This window comes from Capricornis sumatraensis, chromosome 5 (assembly GCF_032405125.1).
Source record: "Capricornis sumatraensis isolate serow.1 chromosome 5, serow.2, whole genome shotgun sequence".
Lineage (NCBI taxonomy): Eukaryota > Metazoa > Chordata > Mammalia > Artiodactyla > Bovidae > Capricornis > Capricornis sumatraensis.
In genome coordinates, this window is record NC_091073.1 from 12,409,583 (window position 1) to 12,435,166 (window position 25,584).

At 49.2% G+C, this 25,584-nt stretch overlaps 1 protein-coding gene across 1 annotated transcript; it reads right to left on the bottom strand.

Moving 5' to 3' along the window:
- Window positions 1-731: 731 nt before the first annotated feature.
- UPP1 (uridine phosphorylase 1) lies at window positions 732-25,016 on the bottom strand. The gene is made up of 8 exons (XM_068973182.1): window positions 24,896-25,016; window positions 13,732-13,796; window positions 6,679-6,793; window positions 5,336-5,494; window positions 4,238-4,352; window positions 1,845-2,054; window positions 1,503-1,649; window positions 732-910 (listed from the first exon to the last, which is right to left on the bottom strand). The coding sequence occupies exons 2-8, from the start codon at window positions 13,773-13,775 to the stop codon at window positions 777-779; spliced, it is 924 nt and encodes a 307-aa protein (XP_068829283.1). The 5' UTR covers window positions 13,776-13,796; window positions 24,896-25,016; the 3' UTR covers window positions 732-776.
- Between the last annotated feature and the right edge of the window lie 568 nt (window positions 25,017-25,584).

Genomic DNA, 25,584 nt, shown 5'->3' on the forward strand with positions numbered 1-25,584 from the left:
ACTGCAAAAAGGCCCATCTGAGACAGGAGGGGACACCCTGGAATGCCCTCCAAATCCCTGTCTGCCTCTAGTCTGGAGAAGGGGTTTGACTCCAGGAGGAAGCTGAGGGACATGGAGTCACTGATGCAGGGCTGCTGCCAGGCTAAAGTGGACCTAAGTCTCACTTTGTGAGCGAAATCTGACTATAATTTATATTTACAAGTCTGTAAAACCTCCCTAGAAATATTTGAAATACTGAGGAACTTTCCTAAAGAAAACCCAAATCAGGCTAACTTCGTGGGCATGCTCCAATGAAGCTTTAAAAAAAAAAAAAATCCTTGGACTTCCCTGGTGGCTTAACGATAAAGAATCTGCCTGCCAATGCAGGAGACACAAGTTAGATCCCTGATCCAGGAAGATCCCACTTGCCTGGCAGCAGCTAAGCCCCTACATTACAACCATTGCGCCAGCGCTCCAGAGCCTGTGCGCAGCATGTCCTGAAGCCCGCATGCTGCAAGGCCCATGCTTCACAAGACACGCCGCCACAGTGAGAAGCCCCCACTCACCACAAGGAGAGCAAAGCCCACGCGGCAATCAAGACCCAGAACAGCCAAAATATAAATTAAAAAGAAAAATTTTTTTAATCTTCATAGCTAAGACAGGATTTTCTTTGACCTGAAATCAGTTCTCTAGATTCTTGCATAAAGGATCCAGGAAGTCACACAGAGGAGACTGTGGCAACGATTTTATTTGCAGGAACCACAAACGCCCTCTAGATAAATGTTGGGGGATCAGGCCTACATCAGGCGCTTCTTGATGAACTGGCCTACTAACCGCTGGGGCCGCTGCTGGTACTCGGCCAGCACCTCGTGGGGGCTGCTGATCTGGTCTCCTTCCAGGCGGTTGAGGAGGGTGACGCACACCACGGCCGCTGCAGGGAGCAAACGCCAGGTCAGCACAAACAGCGGGATTTCTAGCTTAATCCCTGGAGACCAGCCTCCACTCCTCACTCGAAGGTCTGGGATGCAGAGCACCCTGTCCCACTGTCTCATCCTCCGGCTGCCTCTGCATCCCAAAGAGATTCCCTCAGCAAACCCCAGGACCAGCTCGGGCCCCTGTACTGCCTTGAAAGGCCAGGTGATGAGACAACAGGGACGGCAGGATTTCTGGAAGCAGAGCTGGGCCTGGAGGGCTGAGGCCAGGAACTAAGACTCAGAAATCCCAGGAGCTCTGAGGGCCAGATTCACTGGACAGTTGGCAGCGAAGCCCACCCTGAGCAGAGGGGGAGCTTTCTCATCTTTCTGGCCCCTTAGTGGCACCTGAGTCCTGGCAGAGACACTGCAGATCCTGCTTTGCAGCGTGTGTCAATCTGAAGAGCACAGAAGTGCGCTATGCACTGGGCCCATAGGCATGCCTTGCGGGGCAGGGCAGGCGGGTAGTCCCGGGAGGACTTGGGTGAGGAGGGGGGAGATGCTGGGGGTTCAGCAGGGTGGGGGTGGGGAGTGGCAGCCTACGGATCCCACCTCGGAGGCCGCAGGCGTTGCACATGGCGGCGAAGACCGTCGCCTCCATCTCGATGTTGCGGATGCCCGCCGCGTAGGCTGCCCTCAGGTACTCCTGCTTGTCCTTTTCATTGTAGGAGCAGAGCGCCCCGTCCAAGCGGCCTTGCCCTGGAAAACCGTGGAGCACTCGGCACGGGCACGCAATAAACACCCACTGCACGCCCACCCCACTCCCCAGACACAGAGGTGGTTTCGAGCCCGCCCAGCCTGCTTGCCCTCCAACATCCGGCCCGCAGTGGAAATCATGCAAAGCAAGCGCACGTCGGTGGCAGACCCCCAGCAGGAGGCCAGAGCGCTGCTCACCCTCATAGAAGTCCAGGGTGCACATGGTGTTGCCCACGACTGTGGGGAACTCGCCGAGGTCCGCGGAGCAGCGCGCCAGCTCCTGCACCAGCTGCTCGTCCAGGTCCGTGTTCCGGACCTCTCGCTTCCCGAGGACAATCTGCTCAAACTCCGGCTTAAAGCAGGGGTCCACTGCCTGCCGGGTGATGACCACTGAGCCGGGCTCCAGACCTGAAGGAAGGAAGGCGGGGCGTCGGGAAGAGAAGGGCCTGGTCCATGCACAGCAACACTGAAAGGTCAGTCAGGCCCTAAAAAGAAATAGGTAAGGACCCCTTTTCGACACCAGATTTATTTTTCCTGATGGTAAAAGAAACAAATGGGTACAGGATACAGAAAATACGGAAAAGTGCAAAAAAGAAAGTGAAACTGACTGGGCCTCTGCACCCCACTGAGCAGCATCTTAACAGTTGCTGCTGGAACTCTCTGGGGCTCCCTTTACCAGCAAGTGTTCAGCTGGTCCCCGTTCTGCACTTTTTTTTTTTTTTTTAAAGTAATTAAGGTTTTGAGTAAAACAAAAGTAGGCAAGAATAGTGTAAGGAATTTCCGGGCTCCCCAAAACTGGTTCCTGTGGCCACCAGCCCCTGATGCCCTGGCTTCCCTCCACGAGTGACTCCTGGTGAGGATCTGCTTTCTGTGCCTCCCTGGGCGTTTCCACATCTGTAGCTACATTATTCTGCTCCTCCGTCTTTGGACTTTTAATAACTTTGCTTGAGATTTGACCATTAGCATTTCTCACCACTACTTGCTTTAATGGGATATTGGTTTTCCTAGACATTAAGGAGGAAGAAGCCACAAGAGCTGTTCCAGGGCTCCACGCCCTCGCCCCCATATCAGCTGCTTTCATGAAACATTAAAAACTATGACCAATCCTCAAGCTCTGGCTCTGCTCACCCCACTGGGAGTGGATCTGGACTTTCCTTGCTGCTTCAACAGACACTCCTCAAGTGTCTCCCCTGGAAGAACCCTCAGATAGTGGCTTTCATGAATTCATGGTGCAGGATTTTCCAGCTGCTTCAGGCCTCAATTTGGAGGGCACAGCCCTCCTCCAGGGTCAGCTGCTCTTCCTCAGACCCTGCACTCTCTCAGGATACCCGCTGGCTATTTCAGAATTCTCCTCTCACATCCATCAGGAACCCAAGCTTCTCATGCTTCCTCCTGAGTGGGGCCCGTGCCACCCACCCACTCTTCCTATTTCGGGATTCGGGGGGATGCCCTGTCACACTTTGCTGATGAGGATTTGGGGTCTGGCTCTTTAGTTGATCTGTCTACTTCTATGAAGCAATTTTGGGAGACTCAAAACCCACCCTACTCCCTCCAGAATTCATTCTCTGGTTATTGATTTTAAAATCCCTGCAGAGCAAGAACTCAGGAAAAGTTTGGTGGAGCTTCTGGCAACACTGGTGCCACATGCATGAAGGAGAGCCTGTGCATTGGAAAGTATCACAGCTAAGTGGGCAGGGCCCTCCCTAGTCATTGGGGTGTTTTCTGAGAACCCCGTTAAACTTGGAATGACAATCTGCAAACATGGATGCTACCTATCAATCTGTCTATGCAGTGAAAAGAAAATGAGACTATGTATCAAGAAGATTTAGGGCCTACAGAAGCCCTGTTCACAGCAGGGAAACCTAAATTTTCAAATTGCCATAAATCTAGGTGAAGTCAGGCCTAGACAGTCAAAAATAAATGCAGAGGCCAGGCCTCCTAGCAGCTCCTAGCTCCTTGATGGGAGTGAGAATTGTCAGAACCCGTTTTTCAGCAGAAAAACCTGCCCTGAGTTGGGACATCTGAAAGCAGTGCAACTTACATAACACAAGTTTGTTTCAATGACTTTGGCCTAAAACTCAACATAATTTTTAGCGTTTTGTGATGTTAAAAAAAAAATTACAATGAGCACTGAGGGCTTTTAGGCAATTTAAGAACACTTATCTTAATTTTGTATTCCATCTCTTTCTTCCCCCTTTGAGTTTCCTGTAGGTTTTCTCATAAGGTACTTCACATCCTTGCAAGAATAGGGAGGAGCGAGCGAATTGAAGGAGAAAGGCAGGGAAATGAGAGAGTAGAAAGAATAAAAAGAGAACCAAGCAAACAAGAAGGCATGAGAGTGTAACCCAAAAAGAATGAGTTTTCATATGCGGGTGGCCTGGAAGCTTTCTGCAGCTATTTCTGGGGTGTGGGTTGGTAGAAGTAGTTGGACCAAAAAAAGAAAAAAGCCAGATAAATAACAAAACAAACTTGTTTTCACACCTGCTGCTGCTGCTGAGCTGTCCTTGGACACAGCCCAGGTAGGAGCTCTGGGTCCCCTCGATGCCCCACCTTACCCCCAGCAAGGCCCCGGTCATGCTCTGCACACTGACCTATGCCACCGGAAGTGCCAATGCGGATGAGGGTGACGCCGGAGCAGCGAGCGTGGTACAGCAGCTTGATGAGCTCATGCAGCATGATAGCGATGGAGGGGATGCCCATCCCGTGCTAGAACCAGGGAGAAACACTAGCGTCACGCTCCGGTGGAGTCTCTGTGTGCCCTGTGGTGCATTGCTAAGTGGTTGTAAAGAAGATGAAATTCAAAACGTAGTTAAAAACTGTGACTACGTGGGGAAGCCTTGCATGATGCTGTTGAACAGATGACCCCGTCTGATGCACCACAACCAGAAGAACAGATCTCAGCTGAGGACCAGAGGCCTGCGGTTGCCAGGTAATGAGCAGCCCTTCTGGCCTGGGAAGTCCTGCACACATTTCCCCCTTTCTCCACGTGCTCTGCCGCAGCCATCCTCAGTGGCCGGCATGTGGCTCCGCCCTGTGAAAGCTGCTGCCTCTCCACCCCTAACCCTCGGCCTTCTTCAGAGGTCTGCTGGAGTCACAGCCACCAGGAGCTGATCCAAGGTGGGGCAGTCCTTGCAGGATGTGTTTGTCATGGAGTCTGGCATGTGGGAAGTGCTTCCATGGATTATTACTATCGACATCTGAGTACGTCTTGATTCCTGGGTGTGTGCTGTGTGGTTGAAGCTGCCAAACATCTCAGCTACTCAGAGCGGGGGCACCCTCTGGGCAGCCTTACTCTATGGCAGCTCTTGCTTAATGTTCTTGCCTACAAAGGAAACCAGAACTGGGAAACGAGAAACACCAGAGATCTGTGTTCACTCACTGCTGAATCACACGTGTGTGACGTAAGTCCCTGTGAGGTGGCCAGGGCGGGAGCCGCCTGGTCCCGGTCTTGGCTCTCCCTGGGGCCCCGGTCTAGGCAGGTCCTCCTGGCTTCCAACCTGGGTCCTCACCGCGTGCACATAGCTGGGTGGACGTGCACGTGTGTTTCCATGTGTGTCCTGGCCTGTCCTGAAGGCAGGCCCCAGCTCCAGGCTCCCCTCACCCCTGTCCCCCGTGCCGGGCTGTGTGCAGGGCAGGCAAGAGGCCTGCAGAGCCGGGGGCCCCGGCCCCCCACCAGGGCAGGTACTCACGCTGACCGACAGCACTGGGCCCACTTTAAACATGGCGTAGCGGTCAGTGCCCTCACAGATGTTGGGATAGTCAGCACCCGGCTGGGCAAAGCCCAGCTCCATGGCCACGTACTTGATGAAGGCTTTCATCCGGGAAGGGCTTCCTCCAACACAGACAAACTGCAGAGAGAAAACAGAACCCTGTCAGCAGAGGGAACGCAGCCCATCTGAGAAGCATGGGTCCTCAAAGTGGGACCCCCACTGCAGCAGCATCTCCTGGGACTTGCTAGAAGTGCAGGTCCCTTTCCTGGCCTGCCCCCGGACCTGCTCTGTATGGGGAGCCAGTAATTTGTGTGCCGTGGAGGCCCCCTGGTGATTCCAGCATTCCTTCAGATTGAAGAAGCACTGGTTCATGGACTCAGCTCACTGCTATTGGACCCAACAGTGTGAAGCAATCAGATGCACAAAATGCAGGACAGCCTCGCCCTCCCTGGGCAGATTAAACCCAGGCTCCATGCCAGCCCGGGGTCCATCCATCTGTGTGGGCGGCAGCTCGCTGCACTGGAGGGAGCCTGGGTTCAGAATAAGGTGGGGCAGGACCCTCAGTGTCCAAGCAGCCTGTCCATAAAACGGACCTCTAACCGCCCTTTCACCTGCCGGCAGAGAACCCAATGGCCAATTTGAGAAAGAATCAGGGGCCAGTGGGGGCTTGGGGAGTCGTAGCTGTGGACAGAGCGGGTAAATCTCAGAGACACAGAACCTGCGGTCTGAAAAGTGCAAAACAAGAAAGCTTACCAAAGAAAAGCAAGTAAATAAGTCACTCTTAGGGACTCAATGATCAAAGAATTATTAGTCTCTACACATAAAAAAGAAAACTTCTACAGCCTAGAAAAAAATTATAGGTTAGATTTAAAGAAAGAATGAAAGTGGAAAATTGTCCCTCAGTTTGAAATAAACAGCATGAAAGAACCAGGCAGCCAGTGGGACATAACCTGGTCATGACCTATGATCCCATGAGGCAGCCCTGGATCGAGGGTCAGCGGCCTGTTTCAGTTTAGAATCCTAAACTTTAGTCCACTTTAAAAGTCCTCTATGAGGACAATTCTGGACCCAGGCACTTCAGGCTCAGGACGAGGAGTGCCTGGAAGCTGCATTCAGCAAGTAAGTCATTGAAGGAACCAGCTCAACAAATCGATGTGCGTCTTAAATGACAGACAGCAGACACGGTGACTGCTCCTCCTCGTTATCCCTTAGTCCCCTAGAAAAGATTTAGTGTCTGCCCTTTTCTAGTCTCTCAATGAAGCATTAAGAATATTAGTGATCTTACAACAAATCCCAAGAATTGAAAGCCCTGAGCGTTTTACCTTCACGTCTCCAAACATGGCTGGGAAATCGTGCGTGCTGGTGCTGAGGCTGAAGTGGTAGAGGACGTCTTCCTTCATTGCTGCTATGTGGGGATTGCAAAGCCGCACCAAGTCACTGTCCCAAAACAGGAAAGGAGACAGTTTATAGAACCAGCGTCCAGCGGCCAACTGGACCACTGAGGCGCTCTGTGCCAGCGAGACACGTGGAACCCAGCAGTGGGACAACCCCAACCTACAGAGGCTTCTGCCCCATCTCAGTTCCCCCCACTCCTCCCCTTCACCCCCTCTTCACTTCCAGGGCTGGTTTTGGAGGATGATCAGACAGAACTCACAAGAGCCCTGAAGGTACAAAGATCAAAATGCCAGTTCACTCCATATAGAGTGTAGCCAGCTACCACCCAACTCAAGCTCACTCAACATATGTGGCTTTGTGTTAGAAATAATATACTTATCACAGGAAATATGCATGGAAATAAAAGAAAAAAATGGCCTGTAATCCTCCCACTCAGAGATGGCTTTTCCAATCTGATGCCTTTCGTTTTCATTTCCTTGTCATTAGCCAGCACTTAGCGGGTACAACATCCAAAGAGAGTGATGAGAAAAGACATCTTTCCATTTTGTTTTTCTCTCTGCAGCTGCTTGAAACGTTGTGTGGTTCACATTGTATTTCTCTTGGACGGTACACTGCTAACTGGCAGTTCAGTTCAGTTCAGTTCAGTTCAGTCGCTCAGTCGTATCCGACTCTTTGTGACCCCATGAATCGCAGCACACCAGGCCTCCCTGTCCATCACCAACTCCCAGAGTTCACTCAGACTCACGTCCATCGAGTCAGTGGTGCCATCCAGCCATCTCATCCTCTGTCGTCCCCTTCTCCTCCTGCCCCCAATCCCTCCCAGCATCAGTCTTTTCCAATGAGTCAACTCTTCACATGAGGTGGCCAAAGTACTGGAGTTTCAGCTTTAGCATCATTCCTTAGGGGTCAGCAAACATTTCCCATAAAAGACCAAATGGTAAATACTTTTTCCCCTGACGGTCATACAGGCTCCATCACCTCTTCTCAACCCTGCTGTTGTCACATCAAAGTGGCCACAGACAACATGCAAATGGGTATGGATGTGTTCCAATAAAACTTTATTTTTAAACATAATGCCGAGGTCTAGATTGCATCTGCAGCCTTAGATACACCTCCTTCTACACCTGCGCCTTCCAGATCCCAAACACAAGTGTGCTGCCCATGCCAGGGGCAAAGAGGGAGGCAGCACGGGGCCCCAGTTCACAGCAATTAGGACCTTCTATTTCTTCCTTCTGAGTCAGACTTTCTGCTCAGAACCCACTGATCACATTTCCTTCTCAATCTAACTGTGAGAAAAAGCCATACAGGAGACGGCCTAAGCATCCTGGGACTTGTAAACACCGCAGTGTGGCTGACCCGGGCCACCTCGTCTGCCGTCTCTAGCCCCTGTTCTCCTGGCATCCATTGGTCCTCGCTCTAGACCAGGCTCTAGACCAAAGGCGCTTGCTCCTCTGTCTTCTGCATCTCATCACTGCTTCCTTTCCCGCCTCACATTTCCCTCCTATTTCCTTAGAATGGCATCCAAGTTAATTCACAGCCCAACAGTGTCGAGAAGCAATACAAAAAGAGGCAAACATTTTTCTGTAAAGCAAATGCATTATTTTTTGTGTTAAGACACGTCAATGAAAATTATCAAGTGAAAACAAATTTAAAAATTTTTTAAAGATGCAAACAAAATATTAAAGGGAGACAGATCTTTTTCTAAAGGAGAGGCGCTGATGGCTGGCTCACAGGACGGCCCTGAGGCAGAGACGGGAGAGTCTCACTCAGGAGAGGCCACCTGCCCAAGCCACAGTCTGTGCTGCACCCCAACCAGTCCCAGCCAAGCCCACTCTCCTGGGGCAGGGGGTCTCTTTCCAGGGGACCAAATCCAGCGGGGACAAATCCCAAGCTCTCCCTGAATGCCTTCTGAATCTCCAGGCCAAGCTGAAATTCTGACGTCGCAACACAACCACAGCATCTGTAGCTCCTTTAAAGGTAATTGTTTTACTATAATTATGGTTCTTGGCCTCCTTCAGGAGGTTCGCAGGACAGACTACAAACGGAAGCGTTACTAGGCAGGCATCGGAACTGACAAAACAGGGTGTGACAGAACAACTTTGTCACTTATTTCAAAATACAAAAGCTTTCTTTCCTCTCTCATTCCAGGAAGAGGAGAAGGAAATAGGGTGTAACTCTGGAGACCAGCAAGGATTTTACAATATGTAAATTAGACACATAATAGCAAACAGAACAAGCCCAGACTTACTTTTGTTACTGAGGTCTAATTGACTCGCAGTGCTGTAAAAGAGTCAGGTCTACCACAGCGATTCAATTTTTTTAAGCTTATACTCCATTTTTAAAAGGGATTTAAAAATAACAAGTATGTCTGACGCAGGATACAGCATGCTTGGGGCTGGTGCATGGGGATGACCCACAGAGATGTTATGGGGAGGGAGGTGGGAGGGGGGTTCATGTTTGGGAACACATGTAAGAATTAAAGATTTTAAAATTAAAAAATAAATTAAAAAAAAAAAGACATATTACTTGGAGAACTGTTCCTCTGCCTACACACAGTTTCAAACTTGAGTTTATCTTCCTTTATTCTGTCACTTTATTTGTTTACCAAATATTCGTTGAGCACCTACTCTGTGAAAGAAATGGGTGAGATGCAAAAGGAATGAAACCTGACTTCTGATTCCAGGAGTTTATCAGCAGGGAGGGAAAAACATGGCTATTGGACAAACTGGCCCAGATGTCTTGGGTCGCATGCTCAAGAAACTGGCAGAGAGACTTCCCTGGTGAGCAAGTGGCTAAGACTCCATGTTCCTAATGCAGAGGCTCTGGGTTTCAATCCCTGGTCAGGTAATGAGATTCTGCATGCACCAGCTAAGACAGATCTTACATGCTGCACAGCCAAATAAATACAAATAAACATCTTCTAAAAAAGGGGCTGGTGGATAAGGAAGGGAGCCTAAAACCAAAGGGGGGGGTCACTGCTGTGTGTCCACCTCGCCTGGTGCCCAGGTCCCCTTCTCCAGCCTTTATTTCGCACTATCCCCACTCCATCAGCCCCCAGGGTCCTCAACTTGAGGGCAGAGGTCAGGGAGAGAACAGTGGGGACAGGGTGTGTTTGGCTGTCAATGATTGGAAGAACTAGCGACCCTACTATTTCAAGTAAAGTTATCTCTGCACGTGCCATTCCCGGGGCAGCCCCCCAAATTGAAAATGAGCCAAAGACTTTGCGGGGAATGAAGGAAAGGGCAGGTGTCCATGTGGGATTAGGACGTGAGCAGATGACCAACATGTGTGAGGCTCCAGAGGACCTCCTGAGGAACCTCCCAGAAGAGACCCAAGGAGCCCTTCTTAGGAGAAGGGAATCCTGAGAAAAGAGTTTTATGTATAGTGAGGTAGGACTGAATTCAATTAAATATATTTTGTTACTAAGAGTAACTGATGCAAAACTGAAGCTTGGTTTTCTCTCTGTGTTAAGCGAATAAAGCTTTCTTGAAGGGACGTTCCTGGTGGCCCAGTGGCTAAGACACTGCGCTCCCAATGTAGGGGGTCCAGGTTCGATCACTGGTCAGGGAACTAGCTCCCAACATGCCACAACTAAGATGCAATGCAGTCAAATAAATGGAAAATGAATAAGTATTTTTTTACAATGTTAAAAAGATAAAAAGTTTTCTCGGAATATCGAGCCGTTTTCCCTACTGGATTGTGCGTCTTTGCCTTTTAAGTGAGCTGTATTTGCTTTTGAAAGATGCATTCTCACTTTGGTTAAGTGAATTAAGTATTGTTCCACAGTGACCTAAGGTCCTATTTGACCAAGTGTTGTAAAACTTTTTCACTATTTTGACAAACTTCCCAAATTCTCCCTGAAGTTGACTTTGGGATTCTTCAGAAGGGACCCCTGAAGCACCTCATAAGAGAGTAAAATTAAACTCATGAGGCTTATTTGGTATGCTAAATTACATGGGAAGCATTGTCGTGGTAAATATTCTTAGGTTACATTGTGTGGGTTAAGTATTACTAATATACAGATTCTAGAAATTATATGCCACTCCTTAGAATTTGGTACATCCTGATAATAATGTTTACAATCATAATTCTAGTTATTATGTTAAAATTTTGTATGTCACAGAAATAGCCAAGTTTCTTTACCAAATATAATGTAATCAAACCTTTAATCTTGCCTTTTTAAGTCCTTTGTCATTTATAGACTGCTTAATCTTCAAAAAGATTCCATAAAAAGGACTTTTTGGTAATTCCCTGGCAGTCCAGTGGTTAGGACTTGGCACTTTTACTACCAGGACTCGGGTTCAATTCCTGGTTGGTGGTTTTTATTTATTGATTGATGGGGGGAGTTGCTCATTTTGTGTTTTTCCTTGCTAAGCAGCTTATGAGACCTTAGATTCCCAACCAGGGACTGAACACATGACCCCTTCACTGGAGGCTCAGAGTCCTAACCACTGGACCTGTTTTCCAGACATAAGGAAACTCTTCCCCTCAAGCTAATTATGACTTACAGAAATTTGGTAAATTACGCATTAGTAAGTAGAATTGAGACAGTTACCTTTTCTTTCTACCTGATCTCTCCAGAAATTGGAAACTCTTCCCTTCTCATCAGCTTTATGAGGTAGTAAAATTAATTATCTAATAATTATTAATTGAGGTCTGTATTTACTACCTAAGGTGCCTTTCTCAGATGACTCCTTGTTGCTATGCTACATTATTGTACAGTTTGTTTCTGAAGCTTATTAAAGTAATCTACCTTTGAATGAAGATCACATGCACCGTGGCCTGCAACCAGGGGATTATACACGTGGGAAAGACATCAGATAAAGGACTTTTGGAAGGGACTCTATTAGGCCTCCTTAGACTTCAGTTAAGATTAATACTGCCAGACCAGGACAAGAAAATTATGATATCTGAAGTAGATAGCTAACCAAGATGCCAGACCAGGCCTGTAAGCTAATTACTTTAATAATTGCTCACACTTTTGCTTATAAACCAGAAGTATTTCTTCCTTGGGTGGAGTCATTTTTAAGTTTCAAAAGTCGAACTAACTGCTGAGTTCAGGGCCAATTTCCTCTGTCCAGTACTCCTAGGTTAACTTGGTGGGCTCCTCCTCTTACTGGATGGCCTTTAGGTCTGAAGTATTGACATCATACAGAGTCTGTTTTCTTATTACTGTGGAATTATGTTAGAAATCAGTAGCAAAAGATTTGAAAATAACCCACATCTTCAAGTGCAATGTGACATTTACTGACAGAGATCTTTGACTTGGCCGTTGGAAGTCTCAGTAAAGTTAGGAGACTAAAGACACAGAGGCTGATTGCAGAGAAGAAAGCATTTAATGTAAATTAATAGCAAAGATACTTTAAAAATCCCATGTATTTGGAAATTAAATGTCCATTTTAAATGATGTGTGTATCTAAGAAACCATAAAAATGAAAATTAGGAAATATTTGTAATACTTTGAAGAGAGAATTTACCAGAATTTGTTGTATGCAGCTGAAGCTGCTCAGTGCAACTGAACACGTGAATCTTGAATAAGGGGTGAAAACAATGGACACTAGCATAAAATTTTGTTAGATTTAAACAAAATCTCTACTTTAGTTAACAATACTGTATCACCTGTTTCCTGGATTTTTTTTATAACATAGTATTTCTTTATATTCTCAAAATTGAATTAGAAGTTTCAAGCCTCATTTAAATTTTTTTTTAATCACCAAGGCAACAACTTTCTAGACATTTAGCAGTAATACCAATGCCAAAATACATGGAACTATATCAAAGTTTTGAGTGAATACATGAGTTACAAATCTAGCATTCTATTCATACTAAGTCAAACAAGTGGAATCAAAATGCCACAAATTTTTTAGCTGTCATCTTCCTGCTTAATCTTGTAAGGGGTCATGACGACCCATGACTCACTGCTCTGTGGATGTATATCTGGATTGTGCAAACTGTCAGTAATATGTCGTGTGTGAGTGCAGGCAGGCATGCTGACTCTCTTCAGTCGTGACCCTTTGTGACCCTATGGACTGTAGCCTGCCAGGCTCCTCTGACCATGGGATTCTCCAGGCAAGAGTTCCAGAGGAGGTTGCCATGCCCTTCTGCAGGGAATCTTCCCGACCCAGAGATCGAACCCCTGTTCCAGACATCTCCGGCACTGGCAGGTGGATTCTTTACCCCAAGCGCCACCTGAGAAGTCCCAGTAATACATCATTTGATGTTCCTACACTTTGTCTCAAAACCATTGACCTCTTCTGGGCGAAACAGTCCTTAGAGCTTTTTGAAAAACCATCTCCTGCATTGTAATTCTCAGGCTAACTGGAGTAAAATCTTCCTTTTTTTTCTCAGATTGACTATTAATTTTTTTTGCATCAATACCAGCAATGCACTAATATACATAAAAGAGTGGCCATGTGAACCACACAGTGGATAATGAACAGCTGCAAAGAAATAAGGAAAGTATTTGAAAGTCAGAACCAAGAGAGCTGGGAGGGCAGCAGGGACTGTGACTCAGAAAGTGTCCAAGAGGAGAAAGCCTCTTGTAAAGTAATTGCTGGATTGCATGGAGCTCCCCCTTCCCCAAAAGCTTATGTATTGACCTTCCCCAACAGCTTCTTTGGAGCGGCCTCTCAGAGCTATCTGAGGTGCTGCCTTCCAGGCTGCAGTCCTCTTTTTGCCCCAAATAAAACTTAGCTCGCAAAAAAACAGAGTGTCCAGGAGTAAGGAAACCTCACTGGATACAGGTCTGAGAGCTTGCATCCTTGAGAAACAAACACCCCAAGGCTACAAGCCGTGCCCGGCACCAGGTGCCAGGCGTTCTCAGCCAGCTCAGCTGCCAGCCAACCCAGCGTTCAGTCCCCCAGACCCCTCTCAGGCTCAGACCCAAGAGCCAAGGTGTCCACGCGCCTCAGCTCCTAGAAACCTGTGGGCTCAAGGTCATCCCCACCAGCCGAGGCCGGGCAGCACGCAGGTCACCTTACTTGTGATCTTCGCGGTTCTCCGTTTCAGCCGCGGTGGAGGCCATTCCCTCAGCTGAGGCAGGACCCTAGGAGAAGACGGCAGAGTCTGTGAGAAGGTAATAGTGACCATTTTAGGAGTTCGTCTGAGGGCACAGCGACCGCAGTCAGTGGCCACCCAGGGAGCTGGGGAGCGACCTACGGAGAGAAGGTGGGAGCAAAGCCAGCAGGTGAGTGACGGCTGCAAGAGGCCCGGACGGCCGTGTGTGATGCTTGTTCACACTGTTTTGAATTTGCAGCCTTGAGGCATTTATCGCTGAGATTTCAGTTTGCTGACATGGGCTGCCTCAGCATTAGAGCCACCACGGTCCAGTGCGCTCCTTGTTTAATTATTTGAACGCTAGTTAATCCTCCCAATAGGAACCACTGTCGCTCTGTCAGCAAGGCCACGTTAACCTATGGAAGGCCAGCGCCTTCGAGAGGAACCCTACATTTCTGCATCACATGCAGGCACGTATATACAACCAGGAGGGCTGCTAATTTCAGAGAGTAGCTGGCAGAAATACACCCGAAGTCAGAGTGTGGGCTGGCGTCTCATGCGATCCCCGGGGCAAGACAGCCCTGACCCAACGGACTACACTGGGCTGCCTCACCCTTCTCGAATCTTAACTCTCCTCCAGCTCAGGGCAGGAAGGGAGCAAGCAAAGGCAGCAGCCCTGCAGAGCCTGCCATGGAGCGAAGGGAAGGGCCTGGGGCAGGTATGGATCAACCCACCGCCCTGCTGCAACTCAGAGCCAGAAGAAGGGAAGTCCATGAGAGGTAACCAAAGTTATCTTACTGGGGCTGGGCAATCAGACTGCCACTGCAGAGCTGAGCCTGAGGACTCAGAGCTGAGCCGTGTTCCCAGAGGTGAACACGGTGAGCGGATTCTGCATGGAGCCACCCCCAGCACTCCCAGGTCAGGTTCTCAACCTGGAACTCCACCAGCCACTTATCAGAAAACCAAACCCACCAAGCGAAAATCCAGAAGGTCTCCTTTTGGAGAAAAGGATCGATGGCTGCTGTTACACAGTTAAATTTTGACCATTTTTAGAAAATGCTGAAGACCAAATATCATCATAATTGGGTCTAGGCACAGATTTTTCTGGACAGTTGCCTTGCCTCTCCTCGCCTGGACTTCACCCTCCCTTGGCATTTATAGGACGCTTCTCAGGAATTTCCAGCCTGTGCGAGCACGCGTGCTAAGTCACTTCAGTCATGTCTGACTCTTTGCAACCCTATGGACTGTAGCCCGCTAGGTTCCTCTGCCCATGGAATTTTCAAGGCAATACTGGAGCGTGTTGCTGCGCCCTCCTGCAGAGGATCTTCCTGACCCAGGGATCGAATCTGTGTCTTTTGTGCCTTCTGCATTGGCAGGCGGGTTCTTTAACCTGGTGCCCCCTAAGCCCAGCAGCCTGAATCAATTGCAAATTGATTGCACCCAAGGTGGGCAGGGCAGGGTGGTTGTTGGGAACTTCCCATCCATAGCCAGGTGACAACCCAGACTTGTGATGGGAGTACAGGGCTCGGGGTGGGGGAAGGCGGACAGTATTGTTGGCCTGAGCCCCTAGCCTGTGCGGTCTGACACTGTCCCCAGGTAGACAGTGTCAGAACTGAGTCTGACGGTAGGACTCTCTGATGGTGCAGGAGCTGGTGTGGAGAACTGCTTGATGGTGTGGGGAAAACAATCAGAATCGTACTCAGTGATCAAACTCTAAGGGCATAATTCGCCTTTACAGCATCCAGCAGACAGACAGGTGAAATGAGACGCAGACAGCCCAGTTTCTGAAGAAGTCTGGCATCCAGGAAACGCCACTCTCGTCACGTGCACCCTGCAGGCAGCAGCTACTGCCCCTCTGGGATCCATCTCATTGTCTGCAGTAAGTGCAGACACGTCTTCCGGAGCACCAGCCCATAGCCTTCCTTAATGGCCCTCACTGTCCCCGGAGAGATGAAGTCTGGCTAAGGGCCATGGGGAGTCAGCCACCTCCTCCTGCAATCTGTCCCCTCTGGTCTGCCAGCTCTTCCTCAGGGGGTGACATGGGGGAGGCGGGTATGGGAAAGAGGAAGGGTGAGAGGCGCCTTCCCACAGGGCGGCAGCTGAATCACAGAGTTCAGAGGGTACCCCAGGGGTCCTCAGGGAGAATCCATCCCTATTTTCCAGGAATTGAAACTTAGCCACAGAGAAGTCATCCTGTCTGGACTTGCTAGTGTTTCTCTCTAGCCCATTTCTTTTCCTGCCTTTGAAGCAGAGAATGCATTTTCTCAGTATTATCCTTGCCCTCTGCCACCCCGGACCTCAGCTCCTTCCTGAAATGTGGTAGGCTTCCTAGACTCAGTTTAGTGCCTGGCGGGTGTTCCCCTCCAGCCTGTGAGCTCCCCACCCCCAAGACAACTCCTCCTGGGGCCAGGGCCTGGCCTTGCCGACAAGAAAGCTTTATTTAACCGACTTTGTGCAGAGAAGATTACAGCCTTTGCAATGTTGTAACTGGTAACTTCCTCACTAAATATCTTAAGATGTTCAGGTGGAGTGAGCATGCATGCACGATTGCCTAAGGAATGCTGGTACAACCACCAGAGCCGTATTTCACGCTCAGAAGGAGCTGGGTGTGGAGGATAAACGATATGGCCACCCCACCCACCCGCTGAAAGGTCGAAGATGGGCAGGGGGTGAAGGAAGTCCCTCCCCTCTCAATTCACTTGCCCTTAGACCAGCTGGAACAGACGGGGTCCAAAGCCACACTGCTGTCACGGGCAGACTGGTTGCTCACTCAGATTCACCCTTATTCTGCAGGCCACCAACAAGGTGAGCGCCCCACTTCTGTAAAAGGAGACCCTGGTGATGCTTAAGAATAACCACTCAGGGAACCATGCTAGTAGAATTTCAGAAGAAATTTTCAAGTTAATAAAAATGTGTAGGGGACTTCCCCAGTGGTCCAGCGGCAAAGACTTCGAGCTCCCCATGCAGGGGCCCTGGTTGGGGAACTACATCCCACAGGCTGCAGCTAAGACCTGGTGCAGCCAAATAAATAAATCTTTTAATGTGTATGTGAAGCTTGTGGGTAAAAGGATGTCACCAGACACTGCTGGAAACAATGTTGCCTCCATCAAGTCCTCAGCCAAGGCAGCCAACCCCATGGTGTACCCCAGGAAACTCATGATGAAGAAAAACAAGACGTTGGCCCTAGGTGGTTAAGATGAACATCAGACGAATGATTTCAAGGAGCCCAGCCTCTTACATCTTCCCGCACACAGAAAAGCGCTGAGATCATTAACTTGAGATGTCTGGTTTCTGCGATTGGCTGTAATCTTCTGATGTTTAACTTAAATGTCTGGTTTTTGCTTTGCTCTCAGCAGAACTCCTGTATATCCTGGGTCCAGTTTTACCTCTTTGGAGCTTTCCTCGCAGCTACCTGAAAGGCTGTTCCCTAGACTTAAGTCCTCAGTAAGGCCATCAAACAAAACTTAATTCCCAACTTTTAAGTTGTGTGGTGTTGTTTTTTGTCAAGAAGATGAATTATTTTTTTCCAACCATCAAAGAAATCAGAAAATAGGCCCTTCACCATCCAGGCCAAAGTCTGTCCCCCTGGGATTTAATGCAGACAGAGAGAGAGGGAGCCCTCCAGGACCCACTGCAGTCGGTTCAACTCAGGTCACAACTTACAGAGCGTTGGAAGCGTAAGTCACGCAGTCGTGTCTGACTCTTTGCAACACTATGGCCTGTAGCCTGCCAGGCTCCCCTGCCCATGGGATTTTCCAGGCAAGAATACTGGAGTGGGTTGCCATTTCCTTCTCCAGGGGATCTTCCCAACCCAGGGATAGAACCCACGTCTCCTGCATTGTAGGCAGATTCCTTACCATCTGAGTCACCAGGGAAGCCTTTGTGCAGTGTAACTAGAAGTCATCGTAGGCAAGCTCATTCAGAGAATTTAGGGAACATTTTTGACAACTGCTTTTTCATTTGCTTTACTGAATTAATGCTATCACGCACCTGTTTCCTCCAACAGACAATATGCTTATGTATTTCCTAAGGACACACCCTTGATGTTGTACAGTTGATGTTCAGCCTGGGCATCACCCCAGGTCAATACTTGTGCAGCACCCACTTCATTTCCTCCTTGGCAGAGAAACGCTAACTTGCACAAACCCCAGCACTGAATCAGCACCGCAGCGCTGTCCACCCACAAGAGGTGCCACCCGGTCCTGCCCACCCCTATTCACCCAGTACAGCTGTGGCCGGAGCAGCAACGTCAGGGGGAATTCAGGCGCTTGCCTCATACTTTTACTTCACCTTTTTAGTAACTTAGAAGCAAAAGGCAAAGGAGGAAGGGAAAGATATATCCATCTGATTGCAGAGTTTCAGACAGGAGAGATAAGAAGCCCTTAAGTGAACAATGCAAAGTAGAGGAAAACAATAGAATGGGAAAGACTAGAGATCTCAAGAAAATTGGAGATACCAAGGGAACATTTCATGCAAAGATGGGCTCAATAAAGGACAGAAATGGCAAGGACCTAACAGAAGCAGAAGAGATTAACAAGAGGTGGCAAGAATACAGAAAACAATACAGAAAAGGTTTTAATGACCCAGATAACCATGATGGTGTGGTCACTCACCTAGAGCCAGACATCCTGGTGTGTGAAGTCAAGTGGGCCTTAGGAAACATTACTACGAACAAAGCTAGTGGAGGTGATAGAATTCTACATGAGCTATTTAAATTTCTAAAAGATGATGCTGTTAAAGTTCTGCACTCAATATGCCAGCAAATTTGGAAAACCCAGCAGTGACCATGGGACTGGAAAAGGTCAGCAGCTTTCATCCCAAAGAAGGGCAAAGCCAAAGAAGGTTCAAACTACCATATAATTGTGTTCATTTCACATGCTAGCAAGGTAATGCTCAAAACCCTTCAAGCTAGGCTTCAGCAGTACGTGAATGTAGAACTTCCAGATGTACAAGATGGATTTAGACATGGCAGAGGAACAGAGAGATCAAATTGCCAACATTTGTTGGGGCATAGAAAAAGCAAGAGAATTCCAGAAAAAAACATCTACTTCTGCTTCACCCACTATGCTAAAGCCTGATTATTTTCTTGGGCTCCAAAATCACTGTGGACAGTGACTGCAGCCATGGAATTAAAAGATGCTTCCTTCTTGGAAGGAAAGCTATGACAAACCTAAACAGCATATTAAAGAGCAGAGACATCACTTTGCTGACAAAAGTCCATATAGTCAAAGCTATGGTTTTTCCAGTAGTCATGCACAAATGTGAGCTGAACCATAAAAAAGGCTGCGTGCCAAAGAATTGATGCTTCCCAACTGTGGTGTTGTAGAAGACTCTTCAGAGTCCCTTGGACAGTCAAGAGATCAAGCAAGTGAATCCTAAAGGAAATCAACTCTGAATATTCATTGGAAGGACTGATGATAAAGCTATAACTCCAATACTTTGCCCACCTGACTCGAAGAGCAGACTCATAGAAAAGACCCTGATGCTGGGAAAAATTGAAGGCAGAAGGGGGTGACAGAGGATGAGATGGTTGGATATCATCACCAACTAAGTGAACATGAGCTTGAGCAAACTCTGGGAGATGGGGAAGCACAGGGAGGTCTGGTGTGCTGCAGTCCATGGGGTCACAAAGAGTTGGACACGACTTAGCAACTGAACAACTACAATGCCTTCCTATTTATCTGTAAGAGAGCAGAAGGTGCTAAGAATTGCACTCATTAGTCATTCAAGCAAAATCGCCAGCAGGTGTGCCTGTTAAGGTTGGTATCAGCACGTGTTGTGTGTGATCTGTAGAGAGAGGACAAGAGGCAGGACTGAGTCCAGTGGAGTAAACGTGTGAATGTGAACTCCAATGCCTGCTGGCCTAGGGAGAGCCGGGTAAAGGCACAGACTTCTCTAGTTCAACGTGAGGAACGAGTTGCTTCTTAATGATCCCGGATTCCTAGAAATGGCCAGGAAAAGGTGCAGCAGAGAGAGGACAGGACAAACAGTGTTCACAGCGAGGAGACCTGAAGCCCATGAGAGGACGCCGAGCTCAGCGGGCTCGGGGTGGAGAGCGGTGGCATGGGCGCTGGTCCGGGACCAGGCACAAGGGTGGCCAGGTGTCACCACCAACGTGACCCCATCCTGGACGTGACTGCGGGCTCTGAAATCTTGGACGCAGTGAATGACAGTCAGAGGCTTTCATATGAGATCCACACAAAGGGCTCCAGAATAAGCCATTGTTACCTAACAACTATACTGAGCTCACGACTTTGAGGTCCTGAAAGCCTTTACACGCCTGAACCTTGGGACTTCCAAATGTGTCACTAAATCCAATCCCTAATGATTGTACAGTGGAAATGAGAAATAGATTTAAGGGCCTAGATCTAATAGAGTGCCTGATGAACCATGGACGGAGGTTTGTGACATTGTACATGAGGCAGGGATCAAGACCATCCCCAAGAAAAAGAAATGCAAAACAGCAAAATGGCTGTCTGGGGGGGGCCTTACAAATAGCTGTGAAAAGAAGAGAAGTGAAGGCAAAGTAGAAAAGGAAAGATACAAGCATCCAAATGCAGAGTTCCAAAGAATAGCAAGGACAAAAAAGCCTTCCTCAGCAATCAGTGCAAAGAAATAGAGGAAAACAATGGAATCAGAAAGACTAGAGATCTCTTCAAGAAAATTAGAGACACCAAGGGAACATTTCAGGCAAAGATGGGCTCAATAAAGGACAGAAATGGTATGGACCTGACAGAAGCAGAAGATATTAAGAAGAAGTGGCAAGAATACACAGAAGAACTGTACAAAAAAGATTTTCACAACCCAGATAATCACGATGGTGTGATCACTCATCTAGAGCCACACATCCTGGAATGCAAAGCCAAGTGGGCCTTAGAAAGCATCACTACGAACAAAGCTAGTGAAGGTGATGGAATTCCAGTTGAGCTATTTCAAATCCTAAAAAGATGATGCTGTGAAAGTGCTGCACTCAATATGCCAGCAAATTTGGAAAACTCAGCAGTGGCCACAGGACTGGAAAAGGTCAGTTTTCATTCCAATCCCAAAGAAAGGCAATGCCAAAGAATGCTCAAACAACCGCACAATTGCACTCATCTCACACACTAGTAAAGTAATGCTCAAAATTCTCCAAGCCAGGCTTCAACAGTATCTGAACCATTAACTTCCAGATGTTCAATCTGGATTTAGAAAAGGCAGAGGAACCAGATGTCAAATTGCCAACATCAGTTGGATTATCGAAAAAGCAAGAGAATTCCAGAAAAAATCTACTTCTGCTCTATTAACTATGCCAAAGCCTTTGACTGTGTGGATCACCACAAATTGTGGAAAATTCTTAAAGAGACGGGAATACCAGACCACCTGACCAGCCTCCTGAGAAATCTGTATGCAGGTCAGGAAGCAACAGTTTGAACTGGACATGGAACAACAGACTGGTTCCAAATTGGTAAAGGAGGCTGTATACTGTCACCCTGCTTGTTTAACTTATATGCAGAGGACATCATGAGAAATGCTGGGCTGGATGAAGCACAAGCTGGAATCAAGATTGCTGGGAGAAATATCAATAACCTCAGATATGTGGATGACACCACCCTTATGGAAGAAATAGAAGAAAGTGAAATAACGAAGTGAAAAAGTTGGCTTAAAACTCAACATTCAAAAAACTAAGATCATGGCATCAGATCCCATCACTTCATGGCAAATAGATGGGGAAACAATGAGAGACTATATTCTTGGGCTCCAAAATCACTGCAGTCATGAAATTAAACGATGCTTGCTCCTTAGAAGAAAAGTTATCTAGGCACCACATTAAAAAGCAGACACATTACTTTGCTGACAAATGTCCATCTAGTCAAAGCTATGGTTTTCCCAGTAGTCGTGTATGGATATGAAAGCTGAACTATAAAGAAAGCTGAGCACTGAAGAATTGATGCTTTTGAACTGTGGTGTTGGAGAAGACTCTTGAGAGTCCGTTGGACTGCAAGGAGATCCAACCAGTCCATCCTAAAGGAAATCAGTCCTGAATATTCATAGGAAGGACTGATGCTGAAGCTGAAACTCCAATATTTTGGCCAGCTGATGCAAATAACTGACTGGTTGGAAAAGACCCTGACGCTGGGAAAGATTGAGGGCGGGAGGAGAAGGGGACGACAGAGGATGAGACGGTTGGTTGGATGGCATCACTGACTCAATGGACATGAGTTTGAGTAAACTCCTGGAGTTGGTGATGGACAGGGAGGCCTGGTATGCTGCAGTCCGTGGGGTCGAAAAGAGTCAGACATGACTGAGTGACCGAACTGACTGACTGACTGACTGGACTATACAGTCCATGGAATGCTCCAGGCCAGAATACTGGAGTGGGTAGCCTTTCCCTTTCTACAAGGGGTCTTCCCAACCCAGGGATTGAACCCAGGTCTCCCGCATTGCAGGCAGATTCTTTACCAGCTGAGCCACCAGGGAAGCTCATAACCCAGAGACAAACGGACCCAATTACCAGGCCACCTGTCGCCAGCTGTGACTGTTTTGAAATAATGCAAGAAGGCGAGACCTTCATCACTTTGAGCCTTATCATCTACCCTAGACGATGAGACCCAGGCTATAAAGTCTCTCGGTTCCGCTAGAAGCGAGGCCTAGTACCTGAGGTGCTAGCCTGCTGTGTCCTCTCCCTTGCCCAGCAAATGGAATAAAGTTATTTCTGTTTCCTCCAAACCGTCTCCATCTTTCTATTCAGCACTGGTGGACTGGGAGCCAAGAGCTTGGCAACATTTCCACATGAGATACAGGAGGCCGTCACTCACCTTCTTGCCAACCCTCAGTGAAGAGACTCAAAGGTTCTGAAATTCACACTCTGGTTCCTAACTGAGGCCTGTCCAAAGAGTGTTTCAATTTCTCCATTGCCTGTTGTTCTTCTGTGAGACAGGATGTAACCTAGTTTGACCCCACCCCTTCCCCACAGGGGCATCCCTCAGAGCTCAGTTGCTAAAGAATCTGCCTGCAATGCAGGAGATCTCGGTTCTATTCCTGGGTCGGGAAGATCCCCTGGACAAGGAAATAGCAACCCACTCCAGTATTCTTGCCTGGAGAATCCCATGGACAGAGGAGCCTGGCGGGCTACAGTCCATGCAGTCGCAAGAGTCAGACACGACTGAGTGCCTAAGCCACCAGCGCCACTTCCTTAACTGGGCCCTCACTCTAACTCTGCTACGTCCAACTTGCAAAATCAAAAAGCCCTCCAGCTGGCAGCTGGTTTTGGTTTTCCTGTTTCGTGTTTATTGTTGTTCTGTTTTATTTTAGTTTTAACCTATTTAATCCAACTCAGACAGGCGGATTACTATGGGCATATAGATTAGTGTGTAAACGTTTATATATATATATATATTTTTTTTTTGAATGAACATATTTCAAAAGCAAATGTGTGTGTATATGAGAGGAAGGAGGGCGGGCAGACCAGAAAGATGTTCAGGGTTTATCTTTAGGAAGCAGAAAAACTGAAAGTTTCACTTTCTTGTGGCATCTTCGTTCTTTTTTTTTTTTTTTTTTTAAAGAATTTGTATTAATTTTATGACAACAGAAAGTTCACTTGGACGAAAGCCAATGGAAAGAATAACTACTTTGTTTCAACTAAAGTGCTACTTCAGTGCCTACCAGGGTTGAGAGTACTGGAATAAAAACTGTAATTCATGTCTGATAAAACTGTTTGAATTAGTCTGCAGTCTTTGAATGTAGAAAGACTGCAAAAGATCAGTTTGGCCTCTGAGAGGTGGGGGTGGGGGCAGAGGGGGGCGGAATTGTGGCGGGGCGGGGGGCAGAATTGACCCAGACGTGGAAGAGGGGGCCCTCTGCTAAGAGTCAGGCAGGCCGAGTGAAAGGCAAGGCAGTCCTGGGAGGGGTTGGCAGGGTGGGAAACCCCCTGGGCGACGGTTCTTTCTATTCAGGGAAATTGCAAATCTTTTAAAAGCCAGGGTCACAGCCCATGAATGGAATCAAAGGTCTCTGACCCGGAAACACAGGAAGTGGCGGAAGATGTGCGAAGGAAGACCAGGCTAGGCAGGGCAAGGGGACGGAGAGGCAGCCGGGAGGACGGAAAACAGCCGAAGAGTTCAGAGCGCAGAGTCACTACGCCTGGAGCCAGCTTACAGGATATGGCCCCATTCCAGCCTGGATTTCAGAGGGGGTTTCTCTGCAAGTCACCATCAGCGGGGAACTGCACAGGGCAGAGCCGACCTCTGGCGAGGAAAGCGAAAGACGGCCAGGGCTGGGAAAGAGCGGGTAGGAGAAGGCTTCGGGCGGGGACTCTGACTTACCTAGACACGCCTCAGACCCCAGAGCTGGGGAGGCGCCCCCACATGCCCGTCTTAAAAGCAACCTGCCGCTTACAAGAGCGGCAAACAGACCTGCTCCCCGGTGCAAATCATATTTGTGTCGGACACTTTAACTGTCAAGTTTACTCTTTTGATCTGCCGGACACCTTTCCCGCCAGTATTTTACCCTGTAACACTTACTCTGTTGGCCTAGCGCACACACCTGCGTTCATTTTAACTCTGAATGTCTGGTAACAGTCCTTCTCCAAAACGTCATTTCCACTCTCCCCTCGCAAGAAGGGGACGCTCCAGGTGTCCCGGGACCCATCTCGCTCGGTTGGGACTGCGCATCTCATGCACCAGGTGGACCCAGCATCTTGGCGGAGCCCGGACGGACACCCGAGCGGCGGAGGCGAGGATGAGCACCCTCCCTCCCGCACATCTTCCCTGCATACCCTCCCGTCGCGTCCACCGCGCGCGGTCTCCCCGCACCTCCTCCCGGGGCATCCTTCCCGCACACTCTCCTGTCACTTCCTCCGCGCGTGCCCTCCTCGCACATCCTCCCGTCACGTCCTCCGCGCGCGCCCTCCCCGCACACCCTCCCGTCACGTCCTCCGCGCGCGCTCACCCAGCACACCCTCCCGGTACATCCTCCCCGCACTTCCTCCGCGCGCGCCCTCCCCGCACACCCTCCTGTCACGTCCTCCCCGAGCGGTCTCCCCGCACACCCTCGGAGCACGCCCTCCCGGCGCTCGCTCCGCGCACTCGCTCCCCGGGCGCTCTCCCGGCACAGCGTACCCGCGCACCCTCCCCGCTGATGACCCCTCGTCCTCGCACCGAGTCGCCTTACCGGCAGGGTGATTCCCGAAAACTGGACTCCGGCCACGGAGACTCCCCGCTCAGAGACTGCCCGACCTGTGCCGGGAGGTACTGGGGAGCTGGTGGAGTCAGGCCTCCCGGGGGTCCCCGCCCGCCGGCCCGCAGCTCCTCCCATCCCGCCCCACCTCCGCCGGGTTTCCTGCTGCGCAGCGGGCGACGGCGAGTGACCGGAGACCAACCGCTTACTCATTAAGCCACTCGTCCCGCCCACGACACCTCCCTGCGGCTTCCCCTCCTGACAGCAGAGACCTGAGGGACAGAGGTGACCCCCCGAGGTCACCGCCCCGGCCGGAGCCAGGGTACCTGCGGGCACCCACCCCGAGTGCAAGCGTGGGGCAGGCGGATTGTCTGGGGCAAGTGCCAGAGTTACCGGTGTGGACCTAGTGCCGGGCTGGGGATGAGAGTGGGCCCCACAGGCCAAAGGTGGTCCCCTGGGTCTCTCTGGCCCGGGTTCACTCTGGGACCCGCCTGGTCCTAGTAGCGCCCGGGAGGGCGGGAGGGAATGACTCATTCATTCGGAGCCACCGGCTGAGGCAGCGGAACTGCCTCGAGGCCTCCAGGCTGTCCTGTCACTAGGGGACCTGGGAAGCAACCCCCACCCGGGAGCCCCAGGCCTCTGGGGAGGGGACGCAGTGGCCGGCTATCCCTGCGAGGTGAAGT